This window comes from Sceloporus occidentalis, unplaced genomic scaffold, assembly GCF_023333645.1.
Source record: "Sceloporus occidentalis isolate IW3139 unplaced genomic scaffold, rSceOcc1.0.p SCAF_4, whole genome shotgun sequence".
Lineage (NCBI taxonomy): Eukaryota > Metazoa > Chordata > Lepidosauria > Squamata > Phrynosomatidae > Sceloporus > Sceloporus occidentalis.
Genome location: NW_028316984.1, coordinates 16,947,967 through 16,968,467, shown reverse-complemented (window position 1 = coordinate 16,968,467; position 20,501 = coordinate 16,947,967). Strand labels below are relative to the sequence as shown.

Here is a 20,501-nt window from a genome sequence, read left to right as displayed (position 1 = left end):
AAACTGATGGGGGTAAAAAGGAATCTTGTGATAGTGTTCACACTAACCAGTTCTTTTTAGCCCATCAGTTAATTTTAACTGGTGGTTTTACTCATTTTGATCTATTCCATTGGGTTTTACTCTCAAAGGTGCCTCCTCCCCCTCCTTCTCCCCTTCCTTTCCCAAAGGCATCAGAGTTTTCTCTCTTGGAGGAAAAAAACTTTGCAGAAAGAGGAGGGTGCCCAGCCTGCCCTGCCGCCTTTGGCCATCAGGTGGCGCTGCTCTCTTGCCTCCTCTGTGCCAGCGCTTTCCCAACACTGTGTGTGTATGTGTGTGTGTGTGAGTGTGTGTGTAATTGCTGGGACGAGTTGTCAGCTGGGAACGGAAGAAGAAGAGCAAGAAGCAGAAGCAGGGGGTGGCAGGGGGGTTTGCAGGAGCAACGCCTCTGTGTGCCTGAAGGTGTGTGTGTTTGTGTGTCAGTGGATCTGGGTGTGTGTTGTGTGTGCCAGTGTGTGAGTGTGCGCGTGCGTCCCTGGTGCTCTCTCTCCCTCTCCCTATAAAGGATGTGCCCCAGCATGGTCGGCTCCTTGCGCTGAGGAAGGTGCCCAGCTTTGCCTTGGCAGCACCAAGTGGGCATAATCATCATCATCATCATCACCACCACCTTCCCAGGATCTTCTTCTTCCTTGGCTTCCTTCTCGCTGGGCAAGCCAAGCAGATCGAGAAAGGCTCTTTTTTTGCTTTGCCTTGCCAGGCTTCTCCTCCTCTTCTTCCTTTGCTGCCTTTCTCTCCGGAGGAAAGGCTCCATGTGCTGCTGCCAATGGCTGGGGCACAGCCAGGGGTCCACGCTCTCCAGCTCCAGCCGGTCCGCGTCTCTGCCAGCCTCAAGAAGGGCACCACCTTCCTCAAGTGGGACGATGTAAGTTGATTGCCCTCTTTCTTACCCTTTCTCACCTTGGTTTAGCCCAAGGCATGAAAGATGTCATGGGCAGAGCCAGGAGGGCTCCTGGCAACGTGTGTGCATGGTGCCCTGCCAATCCCTTGGGTGGTAGGGACTCTTGAGAGAGGTGAACCCTTGGATCAGTCAACCCAGGGTTTGGGTTGTTTCTGGGCACCCAGGATGGTGGAGAGGACATGCTTTGCAGGAGGAAGATGCCAAGGTTACTCCCCCTGGTATCACTTTGAAGGCACTTGGGTAGCACTGCTGGAGGAAGACCTCTTCTTGAGATTTGTTCCTGCCCAAGTTAGGAAGGGTTCCCCTTTCCCAACTTGGGTCCAGCATGGGTTCCTCCTTCCCAACCTGAGTCCAGCTTGGGTTCCCCCTTCCCAACTTGGGTCAAGCATGGGTCCCCCCTTCCCAACTTGAGTCCAGCTTGGGTTCCCCCTTCCCAACTTGGGTCCAGCATGGGTCCCCCCCTTCCCAACTTGAGTCCAGCTTGGGTTCCCCCTTCCCAATTTGGGTCCAGCATGGGTTCCCCCTTCCCAACTTGAGTCCAGCTTGGGTTCCCCCTTCCCAACTTGAGCCCAGCTTGGGTTCCCCTTCCCAACTTGAGTCCAGCTTGGGTTCCCCCTTCCCAACTTGAGTCCAGCTTGGGTTCCCCCTTCCCAACTTGGTTCCAGCATGGGTCCCCCCTTCCCAACTTGAGTCCAGCTTGGGTTCCCCCTTCCCAATTTGGGTCCAGCATGGGTTCCCCCTTCCCAACTTGAGTCCAGCTTGGGTTCCCCCTTCTCAACTTGAGCCCAGCTTGGGTTCCCCTTCCCAACTTGGGTTCAACTTGGGTTCTCATTCCCAACTTGAGTCCAACTTTGGTTCCCCCTTCCCAGCTTGGGCAAGAACTGAGATTTCCTCCAGCAGTGCTACCCAAGTCTGGAGCAAGATGGGCTTCACACAGTGACCTGACTTGTGGTCATCATGAGGCACCTTCCGCCTGTTGTTGGGCACATCCTTCAGGGAAGGCTGAGTTTGGTGGAGGCGGATTGAGGACTAGGGTATAGCCATTTCTCCCCCTAAAGGATGACGCTCAGGCTCAATCTTGACCATGCCACAGTCCAGAAAGTGGGTGAGATGGAAAGTGCAGGTGCTGCCCATGAACTCTTAAAGTTGAGAAAGGAACAGAAAAGTGGAGCTTTGCCCATTTCCCCCCCTTGTAGCAAAGCATCGGAAGGGCTGGCTTCTGCCAAGTTACCCATGGCAACCAGCATCTCAGATAGATTTTTGTGGATTTAGGCAAGCCATTTAGTACCATTTTGAAGCAAAGCGTGCAGCCTCTGTATGTATGTGCATTTTAGGGTTAGAGGCAGAGTAAAGGTGTCGAAGTGAGAAACTTTGATCTGGACAAATGGACCAACTTCTTCTTTAGAATCCCACAGATATGAAACCAGCACAGCTTGATCTTCTATAAGAAAGCGTTTCCACTCTTCAGTTCATAACTGTGATGGCTGGAGATGATGAGAATTGCAAACCAGCTCATTTCCAGGGCACTAGGTTGAGGGAGGCTGATGGAGCTTGTCACCTCATATTTTGAATTGAATTCACATTCTCACATGTAAATGGCTTATATATGTCTGTCTCTGGATTGTTACTCCAAACATGCATCTGAGGAAGGAGGCTCAAGTCTATGAAAGCTCGTGCTCCCAACTTTGTTCTTTCAGTTAGGCTTAAAGGTACTGCAAGATCCCATTGCTCTGCAATCAAGTCAGCCTTAATACTTTTTCTGTATCCACACTGTATTAACATGCAAAAGGATCTTGTAACACCTTTGAGACTAACTGAAGGAAAGAAACTAATAGCATGAGGAAATTGCATGTTTCCTCAGCTAGAGGAGCCAGGTCTACGAAAGCTCATGCTGCCAGCTCCTTTCTTTCAGGATGCATCTACACTGCAGAAATATTGCAGTTTGACACCATGTTAACTGCCATGATTCCATCTTACAGAATCCTTGGATCTGTAGTTTTGTGAGGCACCAGCAGTCTTTGGCAGAGAAGACTAAAGATCTTGTAAAACTATAAATTTCAGGATTTCATAGGATGGAGCTACAGCACTTAAAGTGGTGACAAACTACATTATTTGTACAGTTTGGTGTAGTGGTTTGAACATTGGACTATGACTCTGGACGCCAGGGTTCAAACCCTGCCTTGGCAATGTAAATCCAGTGGGGTGACCATGGGTAAATCACACTCTCTCAGCTTCAGAGAACGGCAATGGTAAACCCTTTCTGAAGAATCTTGCTAAGAAAACTCAATGATAGGGTCGCCGTAAGTTGGTAATGACTTGAAGGCATACAACAACAAGAAGACACACTCTTGCTAATCACAAAGGTGCCACAAAATCCCTTTACATGTTTATTTTCCAGACTAACACAGTTATGTCTTTGAATGCTATGTTAATGGAATAAGTATTGATTTATTATATTGATAGATACATGTAATGCCATGAGCATCTCTAAAGAGTTACAGACTTTTGTAGGCAAAAAATAGACAGATGCCTGCTCCCAAGTGGCTTACAGTCTAAAGCAAATGATAGAGAAAATGAGGACGAGTGTGTGGGCATGCGGGGAGCAAGCAACCAAGTGAGAGAGGTGACAAGTAGTCAGCGTTTGGCAAAACAGGTGTGCTTATTTAAAATCTCAGTTTATCCATGCTACTTTATTGTTGTTGCCATCCCTGTTTTGCTTTGCCTCATAAAGGTTATGAGGTGACATTGTTTGACTTAAGAATGTGTGTCTTTGCATCTTGCTTTCAGGGTTCTTACAATGATAGCACCCCTGGTTCAAAATTCTAGAAGTTATTTGCAAGGCGATTCCCTGCTCCCCAGTGTAGCATATTCTTGTTCAATAGGATTTAATAGGGAATAAGCAGGGGAACCTTGAAGCCTTGTCTGAACTGAGGCTACAGATGTAGGTTCACGATTCGGTTCTCTTCCATACCGATAAATTGTCAAATTGCCAGGAAGAAAGATTCCAACCTAGCCTTACGGACACTAGATTTCTACATATGTAGCTTTGAAGGCCTAAATACCCTAATGGCACCAGATCCTGACTGCTCTTGGAAGCTAAACAGGGTCAGCCCTGTTTACTACTTGGATGGGAGACCTCCAATGAATACCAGGTGCCGTAGACTCTTTTTCAAATGAAGAAACTGGCAAAACCATTTCTGAGTATTCAAGTATTCCTTGCCTACAAAAACCTTATGAAATTCACAAGTTGCAATAAATTGACAGGTGATTGGATGGCACATACTTACACAGCTGATTTTGAGTGATACATTTCACAGCTCAATTATGCTTTGCTGTGAAGGGAACACATTCTTGAAACTTATATCTCACCTTTCCCAACAACTTTTTGGCAGTGGAAATTGCTGCTGTCTCTCTACTGGGAGTGGGACCCAAGCAAGAGTGAAAGAGATCACCCCCCCCCCACCCCCCTATCCTAGAGTCTTAGTCTGTATTTAGTCTCCTGTGTTTATGGAAATTATCACACTAGAGGGAAAGCAGGGAGTAAAAGGGAGAAACCTGTGAAAATAGTGCAATTGCACCTAACCTTTTGGGAAGACATTACGCTCTTCCAGGATTGCTCCAGCGAAGAACCCAGTATGCTATGGCAACAACTCATTCATGGGGAACTACTGGGAATTAGTTTCCAATTGCCAGATTGAAGCACAATTGAGTGGGTGTGAAAAGCAATCAGGCCTCAGTCGCGCTGTTATAGGAACATCTGGGGAAATTTACCCCCACTGCATGTCACCAGAGGCAGTGGATGATGGAACTCTTCCCAGCAGCCAGTTGCAGGCAACCCCTGCAACTGTACTTGATCCTGGTTGTATTGTCAAGGTTTCTCCAACTGGAGAAAAAACAAACTAGCGAGGACTTTAAATGTTTTGCCCTCAAAAGGGTCCATGGGGAGGAGGAGAAGGAGAAGATTATCTCCACCCCCAAATATCTGCATTAAGACTATGCATATCATGCAACACTTATTTGGTCTCATTATTTTTTGTCATTTTAGTCTGTGCTTGATGGAAACATTAATGTCAGGCATGCACTGTCACACCAAAATGGTGCATGCGCAAGACAATTTCCAACACTGTACAAGCGATTTATTCACGCATGTGTGCAGAATGCAATCACACAATTGCTGTATATACTCATGTATAAATCTAGAAATTTTAGTCAAAAAATTGACCCCAAAAACCTAGGTCGACTTATCCACGGGTAAATGTAAATTCTATATTTTAACTCTTATTAAAAAGGGAAGCTTCCCCTGGTGAAAGGCAAGAGAGCAATTTGCCCTGGAAGCACTGACATCCTTCTATTCCCTCTTCCATCCAGCCTTTAGTGTGAGCCAAAACAGTTATGCTTGTCATAATTTTGTAGGTTCTTTGGCATTGTTTTCTTTTGCTTCATCATTTAGATCCATTGTTGCATGTCCCAAAGTTTCACCCTTGACTTATCCAAGGGTCATATGAAAATCCATAATTTTGCCCCCCAAACCTGCCCTCGACTTATAATGAGATCGATTTATAGTCGAGTATATACGGTAATTAGGTTTTATGCTGTCATTGTTGTGAAATTGCGTGACAGTGTGAAAATAACTAGTGCTATAGTGCTACTGTTGTGCTTCCATCCAAAAGTGCAATTGTGGCTGAATTACCCCTGGTGTGATAATCTCCTATGTCAGAGTAAGAACAAAACCCATTAGATGACATTCAGCAAGTTGCATATTCTCAGCCTCAGGGGAAGGCAATGGCTAGCTTCCTCGAAAAAATCTTGCCAAGAACACCCCATGATAGGTTCACCTTCTGGTCGCTATAAATCAGAAATGACATGAAGCCACACAGCAAAAGCAACCAGAACTAAAAGCATGTTGTAGCTTGCATCTGTATTTAAAGTATAATCTAATTTGGTCATGAGTCTCCAGAATTTGGATTTCTAAGTAGAGATTCACTGCAAAAAGAAAAAGGATTAGAAGTTCTTTTGCCTCCTAGGAGTTTATCGCATTGCTAAAAAAATCCAATTTATCCCTGCCCAATTGAAGTCTCTTTCGGGATAAAATCAGATATTATCATATGCATAATGCTGCCGATGCCATGGGCCGAGAGAAGTCAGGCTAACTTCTGGCTAGAAGTCATGCTTCTGGTTTTGCAAATCGGCCAGCTGAGCACAGCTTCTAGCCAGAAATTAGCCAGGTTGCACTCGGCTGGCGGCATTGGCAGCATTTTGCATATGATAATACCCAAATTTATCCCGAAAGAGACTTCAACATGGTGGTTTAAGTCACATTTTTTAGCAATGCAATAAACTCCCTAGCTAAAATTCAGAAGGCAACAGGTGTTTTTTTTTTTCCTTCGTCTTAACAAAATTTGCTGGTTGGAGTGACATTTCTGGATTGAATAGTGTTGAAAATATTCAGTATATGTAGGGAAAACGACACAAATATGATTTAGTTTTGTAGCGGCTGTTTCCAGTAATGTGCTGTTTCCGTATCTTTGGTCTTCTTGACTAGATAGGGTTATGCAGAGGTCTGAGGCACAGACAGCAGTTAAAAAGCTTAAGATAAAGAGGATTTCCGTTGGGGCTTAAGTACTGATAGGCCACTTTAGCCAGGGAGATATTGTTCTTTGATTCTAATCAGTATTTATATGCAGCAAATTGATGTGTAGGGAAACTTACATTTTAATAAGGTTTTAAAATTAAGTGCTCCCTTAAGGTACCAAAGCAAGCAGCTGATTTGAGAACAGCATTGTAGGTGTCCTGTGAAACGGTGAAGCCCCAGTCTAGTATGTGCAGTGTGGACAGATAGGATTTCCTGAGGAAGGTGTTAATAGTTTTCCTTCTGGTCATGGACAGGTGCACACCACTTTCCATCTAATGTATAATCAGATTACAGTACAATTAGCTCTACTATTACTGGAATGTCTCTTCAGTGGATTAATTGGTTAGTCTGAATTTGCCTAGTGTTGACTCAGTGATTTTAATAGTAAAAGGTTATCTGCTGGTGTCTAGGAAGAGAGGAAATTACATGTCATGCCAAACATTCAGCAGTGTTAGAACACATTTTTACCCCTTGAGTCTATAACAAGGTTGAGGAAAAGAAAGTAGACTGGGATTTTCTGTTAGATGTCAAGAGTTATTTGCATTGGGATCAACCAGGGTTTCAGACTCCCAAGAGTTTAATGGATGACAACATCAACTTTTCCACTTAAATTCTGAAGAAATCCTGGGATAATCCAGAGTGAACTTTTGTGTGAAAATACTGTGAATTCCCTTCTGGTAGTGGAATATAATCTTTAGGACCAGAATGTCCTTTAAGATGTTCCATTATTTAATTCCAAGTGTATGTCCTTTGCACTTGGCTCTGGTTGGTAGATCTCAGGGTAAAAAAGAGAGAGAAAGGTGGACCTTAAGGTTTCTGCACCCCTGTTGCATAGCATTAAGAGGGCCAAATCCAGCATGCTTTTTACTCCCAAGAATTGTGATGATGGTGAATGCTTTGGTAGAAGCCTGGCCCTGTTTTGCCAGCCTGATCATTTGAACATTTGTTGTGCTAATAAGGAACCACTGATTAGATACTAAAGGCAGGGACCTTCTGAACAAAAAGACACTACTTCAGGCAGATATTTAATTAAAGCTGACCTTACCCTCAGTTTCAGTAATGCATCATTTCAGAATATGTGGTTGTACCAAGTCATTCAGCGCACAAATTAGTGTTGAAGCAATTAGTGTTGCTCAGTAGAAGAGTATCATGAACATAGGTACAGTTAAGTCAAAAAATGTGTGGATCAAAATCTTCAAAACCATTCCAGACAGCTGTTCAAATGCTATTTACATCAGCTTCAAATTTTTGAAGAAAGTCTTAGCCAATATAATAGTTAGAAACACCATGCCTAAATCTTCTCACCTCATTCTACATATGCTCTTGGCATAGCATCAAGCAGTGTAAAAGTTGTGTTGACATTAAGTCCTGCAAGTGTTGCTTTGCTTTGTAAAGTTGAAAGGGGAAAGCCCAGCCTTCCCTCAAAATTGAAAGTCCTTTGGAATAAAAATAGCCTGGGAACTAGAGCCATAATGGCCTCAAGACTGAAAATAAATAAAACTAAGTAATATCTCTTGTATTCTAATCCTGAAGCCAAGCAAGATGTGTAGAGCTGAGATAGGATTATCTAGCATTTTTATGTGACTCTGGCACAACTTGCATGTAAAAAGAGACACATCAGAATCCAGTCATGTTCAGCTAAAAGCAACTCAGGAACTATAAGCAATTATGGTGATTTAACATGGGAGATGTTTTAACTCTTTTCTCTCTGACTCACTGTCATGTAACACTGCCACCCAACAACTACTGTTAACTCCTGAGGAGAAAAAGCACAAGTACTATATCATGTACATGTGCAGCATTTAATAACAAATGAGGAAGGGCAATAAATTGGGGAACTTGTCATCCTGTTCTGCTGCTGGCTCCAGTCCCAATCAAATAAAAAGACACTAGTCTTAGTCTATAGATTCCATTCTGTCATTCTCACATTACAGTACAGTACTAGATTACAGACTAGTTTTTATGAAGAGTACATATGTCTAATGGCTTGGCAAATCTGAAGCCAGCTGTTTGCAGCTCTAGCATACAGAGGACAGTAGATCTATTTAAGGTCAGTTGCTGAACATGATTGATTCTGATATGTCTCTTTACACCCAAGTTGTGCTAGAGTCAAGTGAAGATATGCTCTGTGTGAGATGCCAAAACCTCTCACTGCTTGCTTATTCTTCACTTCTCTCTTGTTCCCCTCTCCATATTTGGCTCTTCATCCAGCTTTAATTTTTGATGAATAGCAGAAGCAGGTATAGCAAAGTAAAATGGAAAAGGTTTTTGCTGCTGCGGTCAAACAGAAAAAAGAATAAACACATCTGATATTGGGTTCTGGGTGGTTTTCTTCTGGTATGAAGGATAAGAAAAGATTTGACCCCCCCCCTTTTTTTTTTTTTTTAAATGAACACCAGGTAGATTCTGATGGTGAGTAAGAATTTGATACCATGATCCTTAAAACACATTGAGATTGGGCATTGATATAAACTGAGAAGTTAGCTATGGAAAGGCCTTCTGTGACAGAGCAATGACTTATCTTTTTATGTATTCATAGTTCAGGCCCTCACAGGTTCAGGGTCTCAGCCTCCAGTTCAAATGGCACACAGGTAGCAGGTCTACTATCATATCACCAGAAATTTTGAAGAGCCAGTATCAATTCCTTTTAGAGTAAACCATAACTGGTGAGACAAAGTAAGTTTGATGTTGTGAAGCAACTTTATATGTTTGTAAAGTATCAGAATGCTAATGTGGTTTATTTGGCTTGACTTTTCTAAGCAGAAGTATCAGATTATACCTGATCTGATGTTATAATTTCTTCCAGGGGTCTATACAGGGGGTGGAGGGTCATTCCAAACTGGCAAAGTGACTCCCTTCTTTGAATCGCAGGCCATCCATTAAGATTTCTGTGTTGTTATTTGTACTTCCCAGTTAATAGGGGCAAGGATAAAATTTAACCCCATCTCCCATGTTTAATAAGTAATATATTTAAATAGTTTGGTGTGTGTGTCCATTATGTAACATTGACATAAGAGGGCTGTTACACTTTCAGATGTCCTGAGATGAGCGTGGGGAGGGGAGGAGCTGACAGCACAAGAGATATGCAGTCTTCTTGTACCCCACAGCTGATATAGTTTGATTTATCCCTATAGTCATTGGGGTTTGACCCTTTTGATTCTGTGCTTCCTTCCTTGGAGGGAAGCTATATGAATTGTTATGTAGGGATGGAAAGAATATATGAAAATATATATTTTTAAAAAATTGTCAGAAAATGGATTTTCTCTGGTGTGGGCAAACTGCAGAGGAGAATCAAAGATGAGCAAGGATCTTTGCAGTTCAGCACTTATTATGTGTGGGGAATGGACAGTGTGTGTGTGTGTGTGTGTTTTTGGCACAGAAAACACTTCCACCGCACAAAAAATAGCAGAGTTCTGTTCTTTTTATTTGACTTATCTATTTACTACAGTTTTAGTCTCCATTATCTGAAAAGTTTGGGATCAGAAGTGTTTTGGATTTTGGAACACCTGTATTTCCATATATGTACATAATGAGATATCCTGGAGAAGAGATCCAAGTTCAAATAGAAAATTAATTTATGTTTCATATACATCTTATACAATAGCGTAAAGGCAATTTTTTGACCATTTTTAAAAATAATTTTGTGCATGAAACTAAGTTTGTGTACACTGAACCATGAGAAAGCCATGGTGTCACTAGCTTAGCCATCCATGAAAAAAAATTGGTTTTGGAATATTTCAGATTTTGGAATTCTGGATAAGGGAGACTCAGCCTGAAATGAGAAGGTACAGCCTGCCACATATTACAGTATAATTCTGATAAAATAAAGAGAAGTATTCATGAGAAACCCTAACATTATGTTGAGTTCTGGAAACACAGCATAAAGTATGCTAGATTGCTTAGATGGCAAGCTCACTTCTTCACAGCTAAATAGCTCAAGCAGCACCAGTGTTAGAAATAATTTCTCTCTGGTCTTGGTTTCAGACCTACAAATCTATGTGTGGTGGCTGCATGCTTGTTCTTGTATGACCTCACAGAACTACCTTATATTGATATACAAAAGGATCTGGTAACACCTTTCAGGGACATAGCCAGGATTTTGGGAAGGGGGGGTCCAGACTAAGTGCCACCATTATAATGGGACTTGGGTGCGGTGGCGCAGCAGCTCACATCATTCATTTTATCTAACAGAAGGGGGGGTCCGGACCCCAAGAACCCCCCGCCCCTTGGCTACGTCCCTGCACCTTTGAGACTAACTGTGTGAAAGAAGTTGTAGCATAAACTTTTGTTCTACTTTCTCAGGCCTCTGAATTCTACCTTATATTGAGTCAAGCCATTTGTTTATCTCGCTCTGGCGGTCTGTGCTCTGGCACTTGCAGGTTAGAGTATTACAGTGTGCATTTGAAGATGCAGTCAATGCACAATGCAGCAGTTAAATTTGATAACAGGAGCAGGTCTGCTGATATGAAACATATACTGGCTCATTTGCAATGACTACCAGTAAGTCTCTGAGCAGAGATTCAATACTATAGTGCTTTTAGTGTTGAACTATGACTCTGGAGACCAGGGTTTGAATCTCTGCACAGTCATGGAAACCCACTGGGCAACCTTGGGCAAATCATAAGCTCTCAGTCTCAGAGGAAGGCAAAGTCCTACCCCCTCTGAATAAATCTTGCCAAGAAAATCCCATGGTAAATTCAAACTACCTTAGGGTCTCCATAAGTATAAATGAATTGAAGGCATGAAACAACAATAAAGTCTCTGGACCAAATTCAAAGTGCTGATTCCAACCTATCAAGCTATATAGAAATGTTGTGGTCCCCCTGATGTTCTTCAACTACAAGTCCTAGCAACCCTATCCATTTTGGTTAATATGGAGTAATGTTGGGAGCGGCAGTCCAACAACATCTCAAGACCATGTAATTCCCATCCCAGCCATTTAAAGCCTTTATATGGCTCATGACCTTGATATCTCCCTTCATGAACCTGTATTTATACTCTGATATCATCACTGGATACTTTCCTCTGATTCCCCCTCCAAGAGAGCAGGGACGTAGCCAAGGGGGGGGGTCTTGGGGTCCGGACCCCCCCTTCCGTTAGATAAAATGAATGGTGCGTGCTGCTGTGCCTCCACACCCAAGCCCTATTATAATGGTGGCACTTAGTCTGGACCCCCCCTTCCCAAAATCCTGGCTACGTCCCTGAAGAGAGTCTTTTTAGTTGTGCCTTTTTCTCCCCAGGAAGGCCTGTCTAGCCCCAGATTTATCCTTTTTTTCCAGCTCCAGTTTAAGATTGCTCTGTTTGCACACATTTGATGGGATGTGATTGGCTAATTTTAAAATATCAGCATTAGGCCAACTGATCAGCTGTATAATTTGTTCTGGCAGAGAGAGTTTGCCTTATGTCATATGTTGTTGCTATTTCTATGTTATATCTGTAAGATGCCTTGAATCTTGTGTGCATGAGATGATGAGAGCAGCACAATCCTACCTACCTGGCCATGGGAGGAAGCTTTACCCCTTTATCCCATGTTGTTTCCTGCAAAAATATATATATATATATATTTGCTCTGATGCTGTTATTTTCCCTTGACTGTGCCATTGTACCTTTGGGGTGAGGCATTTTGGGGATTTGTGGAAAATTGTGGGGGGGGGGGGGAGGAGGGGAGAGAAGGAGAGTGAGTGAGTGAAGAGATAACCTCAACTTGCCCTGTAGCCTATATGTTGTTACTGTATATACTCATGTATAAGTCTAGATATTTTGGTCAAAAAACTGACCCCAAAAACTTAGGTCAACTTATCCACGGGTCAGTGTAAATATTGTACTTTAACTCTTATTAAAAAGGGAACCATCCCCTGGTGAAAAGGCAAGAGTGCAATCTGTCCTGAAAGCAGTGACCTCCCTTTACTCTCTCTTCCATCCAGCCTTTAGTGTGAGCCAAAATGGTTATGCCCTGGTGGTGCAGTGGTTAAATGCCTATACTGCAGCCACTCACTCAAAACCTCAAGGTTGTGAGTTCAAGACCAGCAAAAGGGCTCAAACTTGACTCAGGCTTGCATCTTTCCGAGGTCGCTAAAATGAGTACCCAGGTTGTTGGGGACAAATTAGCTTACAGTTGTAAACTGCTTAGGCAATATGAAGCGGTGTATAAATGAAGCTTGTTTGTTTGTTTGTTTATGCCTGCCATAATATTGTAGGTTCGTTGGCATTGTTTTCCTTTGCTTTAAAATTTAGATCCTTTATTACATGTCCCTAGGCTTTACCCTCGACTTATCCAAGGGTCATATCAATATCTATAATTTCCCCCCCAAAGCCTGTCCTCGACTTATACATGAGGTCGACATATAGTCGAGTATATACAGTATTTGAAAAGAGGGAGAAGGGAGATATACATGTCGTGTCATGTCTAATGTAAAAACTGGACTTGAAAAAAAAACTGTTTTGGACTACAGCACCCAGAATCCCCCAGACAGCAAGGCCAGTAACACTTCTAGTCCACAGGTGGATATCATGTGGCCCCATTGGATTTTGTCGGAATGTAACTCCTAGCATTCCTTACCACTGGCTTTGCAGGCTAGGGCTGATGGAATTAACAACATGTGAAGGTACATGATTCTCAGCCATATTGTGACATAGAATGACTATCTAGTGCAAATCCTATATATTCCTCTCAGATTACTGTGAGACTTTGTTATCCACTGAGGTTTGCTTCCAGGATCCCCTGCAGATACTAAAATCTGTGGATGCTCCGGTCTCATTATATAGAATGATGTATATATAAAATGGCCTTATATAAAATGGCGCAATCAAGGTTTGCTTTTTGGATTTGAATAAAGATTTTTTTTCCAAGCCATGGATGGTGGAATCCATGGATACTGTGGGCCAAAGGTAAATATTTTTTCTTTAAAAGTGCTGTAGGGTAGAGGGCTAAAAAGAGGTTGCTGCTGGATCCTTTAATGTGTCTTCAATAGAGACCAAGGCATGGCCAATAAAACAATGTTACTCGGAAGCTAAACAGGAACAGAAGGAATTGAAGATTAGTCCCTGGTAATTTTCCAAAGCTTTTTCTGAAGTTTGAGACAGAAGCAAGAGTGAGATATTTCAAAGAGCTTTTAACTTAAACTGAGTATTTAATAAATGGACTTCCCACTTTGGGTCAGGTCAACACATTTTCTTTCACAAGGCGAGTAAATTTCCTTCTTCTTTGAAGACAATACTCCCATACCCAAATTTTTCTTATAATCTGTATTTGAACTTCACAATTTAAATAAAAATAGCTATTTTTAGAACCACATATAAAAGGATATGTGAATGCTTTCCCTCTATAGTCGATGCAGAATAAGGGCACCTTGTTTGAATATGGAATATTTAAAACTGCTGGACCTGTGCAGAAATGTGTTCATTATGTACCATTATGGATCCTGCTCAGGTAAAAATGAACAACCAAAACCTAGAAGTTTCCCAAAGATCAGAGCTGGAAAAAGCTATTCTTTTGGACTACAACCCCAATATCCCGAGCCATCTGAAAAGTAGCTTTCCCAAGCTTTGAGTAAGATTTAAGCAATGGTCACAGGGAGAGCCAGCGTAGTATAGTGCTTTGAGTGTTGGAACTACAGCTCTGGAGACCAGGTTTGGATTCCCTACTTGGCCATGGAAACCCACTGGGTGATCTTGGTAAGTCACACTCTCTCAGCTTCAGAAACCTATGATAGGGTCACCTTAGGGTCACTATAAGTTGGAAGCATGCACAACAACATAGTCACAGGAATTGCTAGCTGGGAGATTCTGGCATCATAGTTTTTTTGTTTTTGTTTTTTTAAATACCTTTTCTAAGCTCTTCATATGATTTATGCCATGACTTTGCCTCACTCTTTGATTTCAGTGATAGAGCTGAATGCTAAATAGATGAACTGGTAATAGATAGAAGTGTTTCTGAGCAGCTGTAGAGCACTTCTTCCCCAGCCCTGTCTCCATTCCCTCCCCTCCGTCTCCTCTTTCTCCCTTTTACTGCTGCTGTTGGCGCTATTACACGTCTTTCAAAATGGTGCATGCACCTGCTACAGAACAACTCACAGAAATCACATCACATGTGTGACAAGCCATAGAGGACTTGCTTCTAGCAAATAACCCCAGATGACATAAAATAAATCAAGCTACATGCAGATGTAGCAAAGAAAAGACAGAAAAAGAAGTTTGAGTCAGTGGTCAGTTTGATCTGGGGAGAAGTTTTCCCCAACGCAGTGTATATACCAAAGAACCATAGTTTTGCATGAGATGTTGGGCAACTAAAGCCTTGGCTTGATGTGATGCTTCCATATCAGGTTGGGTCATGAGTGGGAAATGCTCGCAGTGCTTGGAATAGGTAAATGCATAAGTTTGGGGGGTTTAACGTTTCTGCCTTTGGTCACACTTGGCAATGCAAGATATACTGACACTCACCTCTGTAGCAGTGTGCTAGGGAACATCAGGGTGCATCTACACTGTAGAAATAATGCAGTTTGACACCACTTTAATTACCATAGTTCCATCCTACAGAATCCTAGGATTTGTATTTTTGTGAGACACCAGCACTCTTTGGCAGAGGAGGCTAAAGACTTTGTAAAACTACAAATCCCAGGATTGCAAAGGATGAAGCTACAGCAGTTAAAGTGGTGTCAAAAATTGCATTATTTCTACAGTGTAGATGCACCCTAAATCTGCCTTACCCACCCTGGCATCCTGTAACTGGCTAGAAGATTAAAAGGTTTTATAGTCCAAGGTAGTGAATGATAAGCTAATCATTAAACTTATATATGCTACTCAGGTTTGGCAATGATATAAACTTTGTGTCTTGCTGCCCTCTTGTATGATGTCCCTCATTGTTAAATCAATGAGGCTACCTACTGTTTGCACTTTTCATCTTAAATGTCATATGTAGATGAAATTACCCGGAAGAAGGATTTAGTGTGTAATGAAAGAAGAAGAAGAGGCTTATTTGTTTTGAACAGAAAACAAAGTTTTGCTTACTAAATAAACAGTATTTATTGTTTGCTTATTTAAAGCATTTACACTCTGCTCTTTAACTGGAAACCCACATGAATGAGTTGTTTTTCCAGTACATGCTTCTCTCAATACAGAGTGAGCTGGTAAGAAGGCAACATATGGTACAGGGTGGTGTCCCTGGTTTAAGTTCCAGATGGATGTTTTCCAGGAGGGAAGTGGGTTCCTTATGAAAGCACTGTGTACTTGCTGCAGTGTTCCTCACTGTGTCAGGACAGACATAACAAGGAAGGCTCTTAGAGAATTTGCTTGCAAGTTAAAATGGTGCTCATCCTTCACCAGTGGGCCTGCTTATGAAAAACTTCTAAACATACTGGATAACTGCACATGCCATTGTTTTGAGTTCTTTTGCCATTTTCCTAATTATGTGCTGCTCTTTAGCCATGTGCAAAATACCAGTGTAGATATCAATCATATATTTAATTGTATTTTGCACATGGCTAAAGAGAAGCACACAATGAGCACATTATAAAAGACCTCAAAAGGAATGTCTGGCTGTGTGCATTATCCTGGCATGGGTGGGCTTGCTATATTTGGGAACAACTCAGCCTTTCTATAATGAAGGGATGGGGGATATATGTCCTTGCAGATGTTGTTGGACTGCAACAACCCCCATTGTCCTTCACATCTTTGGTGTGCTGGACATGGCTGAAGGCTTTGAAGACAGAATGGGGCCATGGTAAACACACATTGTGGCCCCAATCTGACTTGCAACTGGCTCAGAAAGGAGTGGCAAAGAACTGCTCCTTTTTGGGAAAACAAAAAGGTGGCTTTTCCTGCCTGCTGTGGCCCATGGGCAGTGTGCAGTGTATAAATGCCATGCCACCAGAGTGTCCAGCAGCCAGCCCATGTCTGAGTTCCGGTGCAACTTCCGGGTGGCCTGTGGCATCTGTACTCCATGCGCCCAAGACGGCTGGAAGCCAGCTTTTCATGCTGGTTTGTTTCCCTGCTAAGTGTCTGGACTACTCTAGGAATATTCTGGCCTTGGAATTGCTCCAGATTTCCCCTCTTACCTCTGCACTCTGTAGTGATGCTGAGCAGCTGTCTACCAATGTGCCTATTGTGTTGCCTCCTGCCACCACTGGCATGAGTTGCTGTCTCAAAGGTCAGAAACGAGACACCAGTGTTGAATACTGGTGACCTCAGAAGGACCTCAGAAGGAGTGACTTGTCCCAGTGGAGGTGGGAGGCATAGTAGGACACATGTAAAGAGCCACTGCACATCATTAAGAAATGTGCCAGATTTTCCTGCAAAGTTTTTAAAGGTTGAGTTTTTAAAGTCTGATTTAGACAGGTGTATTGGGTGGATTCATTGCAGAACTGGCCTTCCCTTGTGAAGACAATCTGCACTCAGATCAGGGATTTTGCCCTGCATCGTGTAGGCAGGTTTCAATGATGGCATGGGGAAAATGGTATGAATGGTTCGTGTAGACATGTCCTTAGAGAACATAATAGTTCTTGGTTGTGTGTATGTGCCTTCAAGTCACCCATTGATTTATGGTGACCCCTTGAGTTTTACAGGATTTTCTTAGGTAAGGAAGGGGCGCTGAGGCTTAGTGGTTAAAAGATGGCAGTTCTGATTATCATAAGGTCAGATTGATCGCAGTTTGAGGCCCAAGTGTTGTGTGACGGAGTGAGCTCCTGTCACTAGTCCAAACTTCTGCTAATCTAGCAGTTCGAAAGCATGTAAAAATGCAAGTAGATAAATAGGTATCACTTTGGTGGGAAGGTAACAGTGTTCCATGCAATCATACTGGCCACATGACCACTGGAGTCATTTTTGGATGACACCAGCTCTTTGGCTTAGTAACAGAGATAAGTACCATTCCCTACAGTTAGTTACAATTAGACATTCATGTCAAGGGGAAACCATTACCTTGTACTTTTTAAGGAAGACTCAGAGGTGGTTTGTCATTGCCATCCTCTGAAATATAGTAGACAACACCTAGGCCTGTTACAGACTGCCAAAATAAAGCTGCTTCGGGTCTCTTTGGAGGTATGCTATTTAAATGATGCATGCATCCTAAGAATCCGGAAGCTTCACCAAAGCTGCACTCCAGTGGTTAGGAATGGATTGTGGCTTTGGCGCGACCTCCGAACTCTTAGGACCCATGCATCATTTAAATAGCATACCTCCAAAGAGACCTGAAGCAGCTTTATCTTGGCAGTCTGTAACAGGCCCTAGTATTCATTGGCATTCTCTCAGCCAAGTGCTAACCAGGGCAGTCCCTTAATTAGCTTACAAAATTGGATGGGATTTAGTGCCTTTAGGGCCTATACTTTTTAATCAGTCTTACTTCTGAATAAATATGTATAAGACTGCCTTACATGTTTGCCAGTCTGTTTGTTTCAAGCGGTCAGTAATTTTGTTATAACTGCAATTTGAATAGTTTATGCAACCATGTTTCCTTTGTAATATGCTCCTGTGAGGTACTTAATTGGGAAAAACTTGAAATTTGTGCAGAAATTGTCACCAAGCTCATTTATAACCATTACAGAAATTCCAGTGTGGCTTCAATTCATCCATTGATTTATTTTTTAATCATATTAGGAAAGGAAGCAAAGTGTTCTTGATACCATGATGCAATGTACCATTTGAAAAATGTATTGCTTTACCATGTTTTATCTTGCTTCTTAACCAAAAAGCTCACTGACGTACTTTACAATCTCAAAGAATTGTAGCCAATCATTAAAACTGCAATAATTCAAGAAAAAAGAAAAGAAAAAGAAAAGTTCAAATAAAAACAGCATGTTTGGGTTGTATCTTCTGCAATTTTGTCTCTAAACAGGTGTTTAGAGGCAATTGGAATGCTTCTTTAGTAGATGTAAGAGGATAAAAGTGTTTGTGACATAGATTAAGCAATAAAAATGAAGGAAGAGGATCTGTGTTCAAAGATAGTGGTTTTGAATTAACTGCTTTCATGCTTACAATATAACAACCCAAGATGTGTATATGTTGGTTGTGGCTGAAATAAGATGGAGTTTTTTTCCTAAAAATGTATATTCAGTAACATCTTTTTCAGTTTGTTTCTGCACTTAATGCGCAGCACTAAACTGATTAAGGCAACATTTACTGGGTCAACAAATAATCATACCTCACCTCACCTAGCAAAGGTTTATTGAAGAAGCTCCTTTTTACAAATTCTTTTACTCCTATTCAGACCCTCCCTCTTTGCGCCTTGTCATCTTTCTAGCTGGAATATTTTTAGAGACACTGCCAAGGCAAAGGAGGGCTGGTGAAGCAAAAAGTTATCAGTGTCAGGTTGCAGCAGTGTGTTTGCAGCAAACAACGCAAAGATGCTTGGAGCTGGGAAAGACTGCTCTAGTCAGTCCTGCAGTAGATGTGTGTGCTGGCCTACAGCAGGCAAGTTAAATAGCAGCTGCCCCTCAAATCCCTTACTGAGCATCCATGACCAGTAAAACAGTGACTCCCAATATCATAAAACAAATCATAAATCTGTAAGTTTGGCCACCAAAATGGAAATTGTAAGAAAAGTACAGATTGCTGGCGGGGGGAGGGGGGGGTTCCAGCCCTGTCTACATTTTGAAAGTTATCTTCAAGTGCTTCAAAATGTTTTTGTTTATTTATGCAAGGTTTACCTGATATAGTTGTTTCGTTGCACATGTGCATATTATTAGTTTTGAATGAAAACTTGGCTGGAATATGTGGAGCTGCTCTTTTTCTTTGTGATATGGGAACTGCCCCTATTCTTTCCCCATTACTTCTGCCTCTTGTATAAAATTCTCTGTTAAAGAAGTAATGCCTAGTGCAGATGTCAAATAATGAAGATGAAGGGTGTGATATTTATTAAAGGTTGCTCAGACATAAATGAATAGTTGGAATCCTACAGTTTAGCAAAATTTATGTCAACAGAACAGTTGCATCTAAGCAGGATTTAGACGTACACTGTGGAGTTGATATGTTTAATAGTGGAAGGGATAAATCATAACTTTCTTTGCCTTAATAGTGCCACTTTTGTAGCTCCAAGTAGTGTCTGTGTGTGTGCACACAGGTGCATGCAAATGCTATTGGATGCAAGAAATCGCTATGATAGGTTCTCATTAAGGTTGCCATAAGTCAGGAATGACTTGAAAGGCATACAACAACAACAACAACAACAAAAATACAATGCATTGCTCAAATTCTCTTATGTGACAGTTGGTTAGTTAAAACTCAAGTATAGTTGCCCCTTCACATTCGTTGGGGGTAGGGGCGCAGGATCACTACGAAAGTGAAAAAAACACAAATGCAGTCATTGCCACCAACCCCCTCATGAAGCCCAAGGTTGCTGTGTGAATATGTAGAGAACAGCCTCAGACATTGGGAGGGGGGGGAAGCACCACCCATTGTTGCCACACATCTGGTGCTCTCTCCCTCCTGTATCCAAGAGTATTCTGTGCACATTCACACAGCAGCCTTAGACGTTGTGAGGCGGTTGGTGACAGTGATGGCAATCTCTTGCGCTGCCCACATCTGAAGCTGGAGATTGTGTGAATGTCCACCTGACAGTTTCTGGCCTTGTTATTGGGGCAGCTGGTGTGGAAGGGTGGTGGCAAACTCATGAATAATCAAATCTTTGGGTGTCAAACCCAAAAATGTAGAGGGACAACTGTACTGTCTTGAATTTACAAGCAAGCATTGCTACAGGCAAGTTCTCCCGAAGGTAGTGTGTGGTAGTACCACTTTAGAAGAGAAGGTTGAGATAGGGATGATGCAGTACTTACATTTTGGAATTTCTGCTTCATAGAAAAGGAAATCATTCTATGCAGAACACTAGTTTGTTGGTAGTAGGACTGTGGATCAGTACATAAAATCTTTGGCTCTGGTTCTGTTATATTTTTCTGCTGTCTGATTCCAATTCCAACTCTTAACTTCTTCATAAATGGCAAATGTTAA

At 42.1% G+C, this 20,501-nt stretch overlaps 1 protein-coding gene across 2 annotated transcripts in view; it reads left to right on the top strand.

Annotated features, from left to right (window-relative positions):
- Positions 1-342: 342 nt before the first annotated feature.
- PLCB1 (phospholipase C beta 1) overlaps positions 343-20,501 on the top strand; it is a 581,938-nt gene continuing 561,779 nt past the window's right edge. For both annotated transcript variants that reach the window (XM_089519303.1, XM_089519304.1), the window contains exon 1: positions 343-898. In XM_089519303.1, the coding sequence (XP_089375429.1) occupies positions 800-898 (99 nt within the window). In that variant the 5' untranslated portion in view covers positions 343-799. The remainder of the gene's footprint in view (positions 899-20,501) is intronic.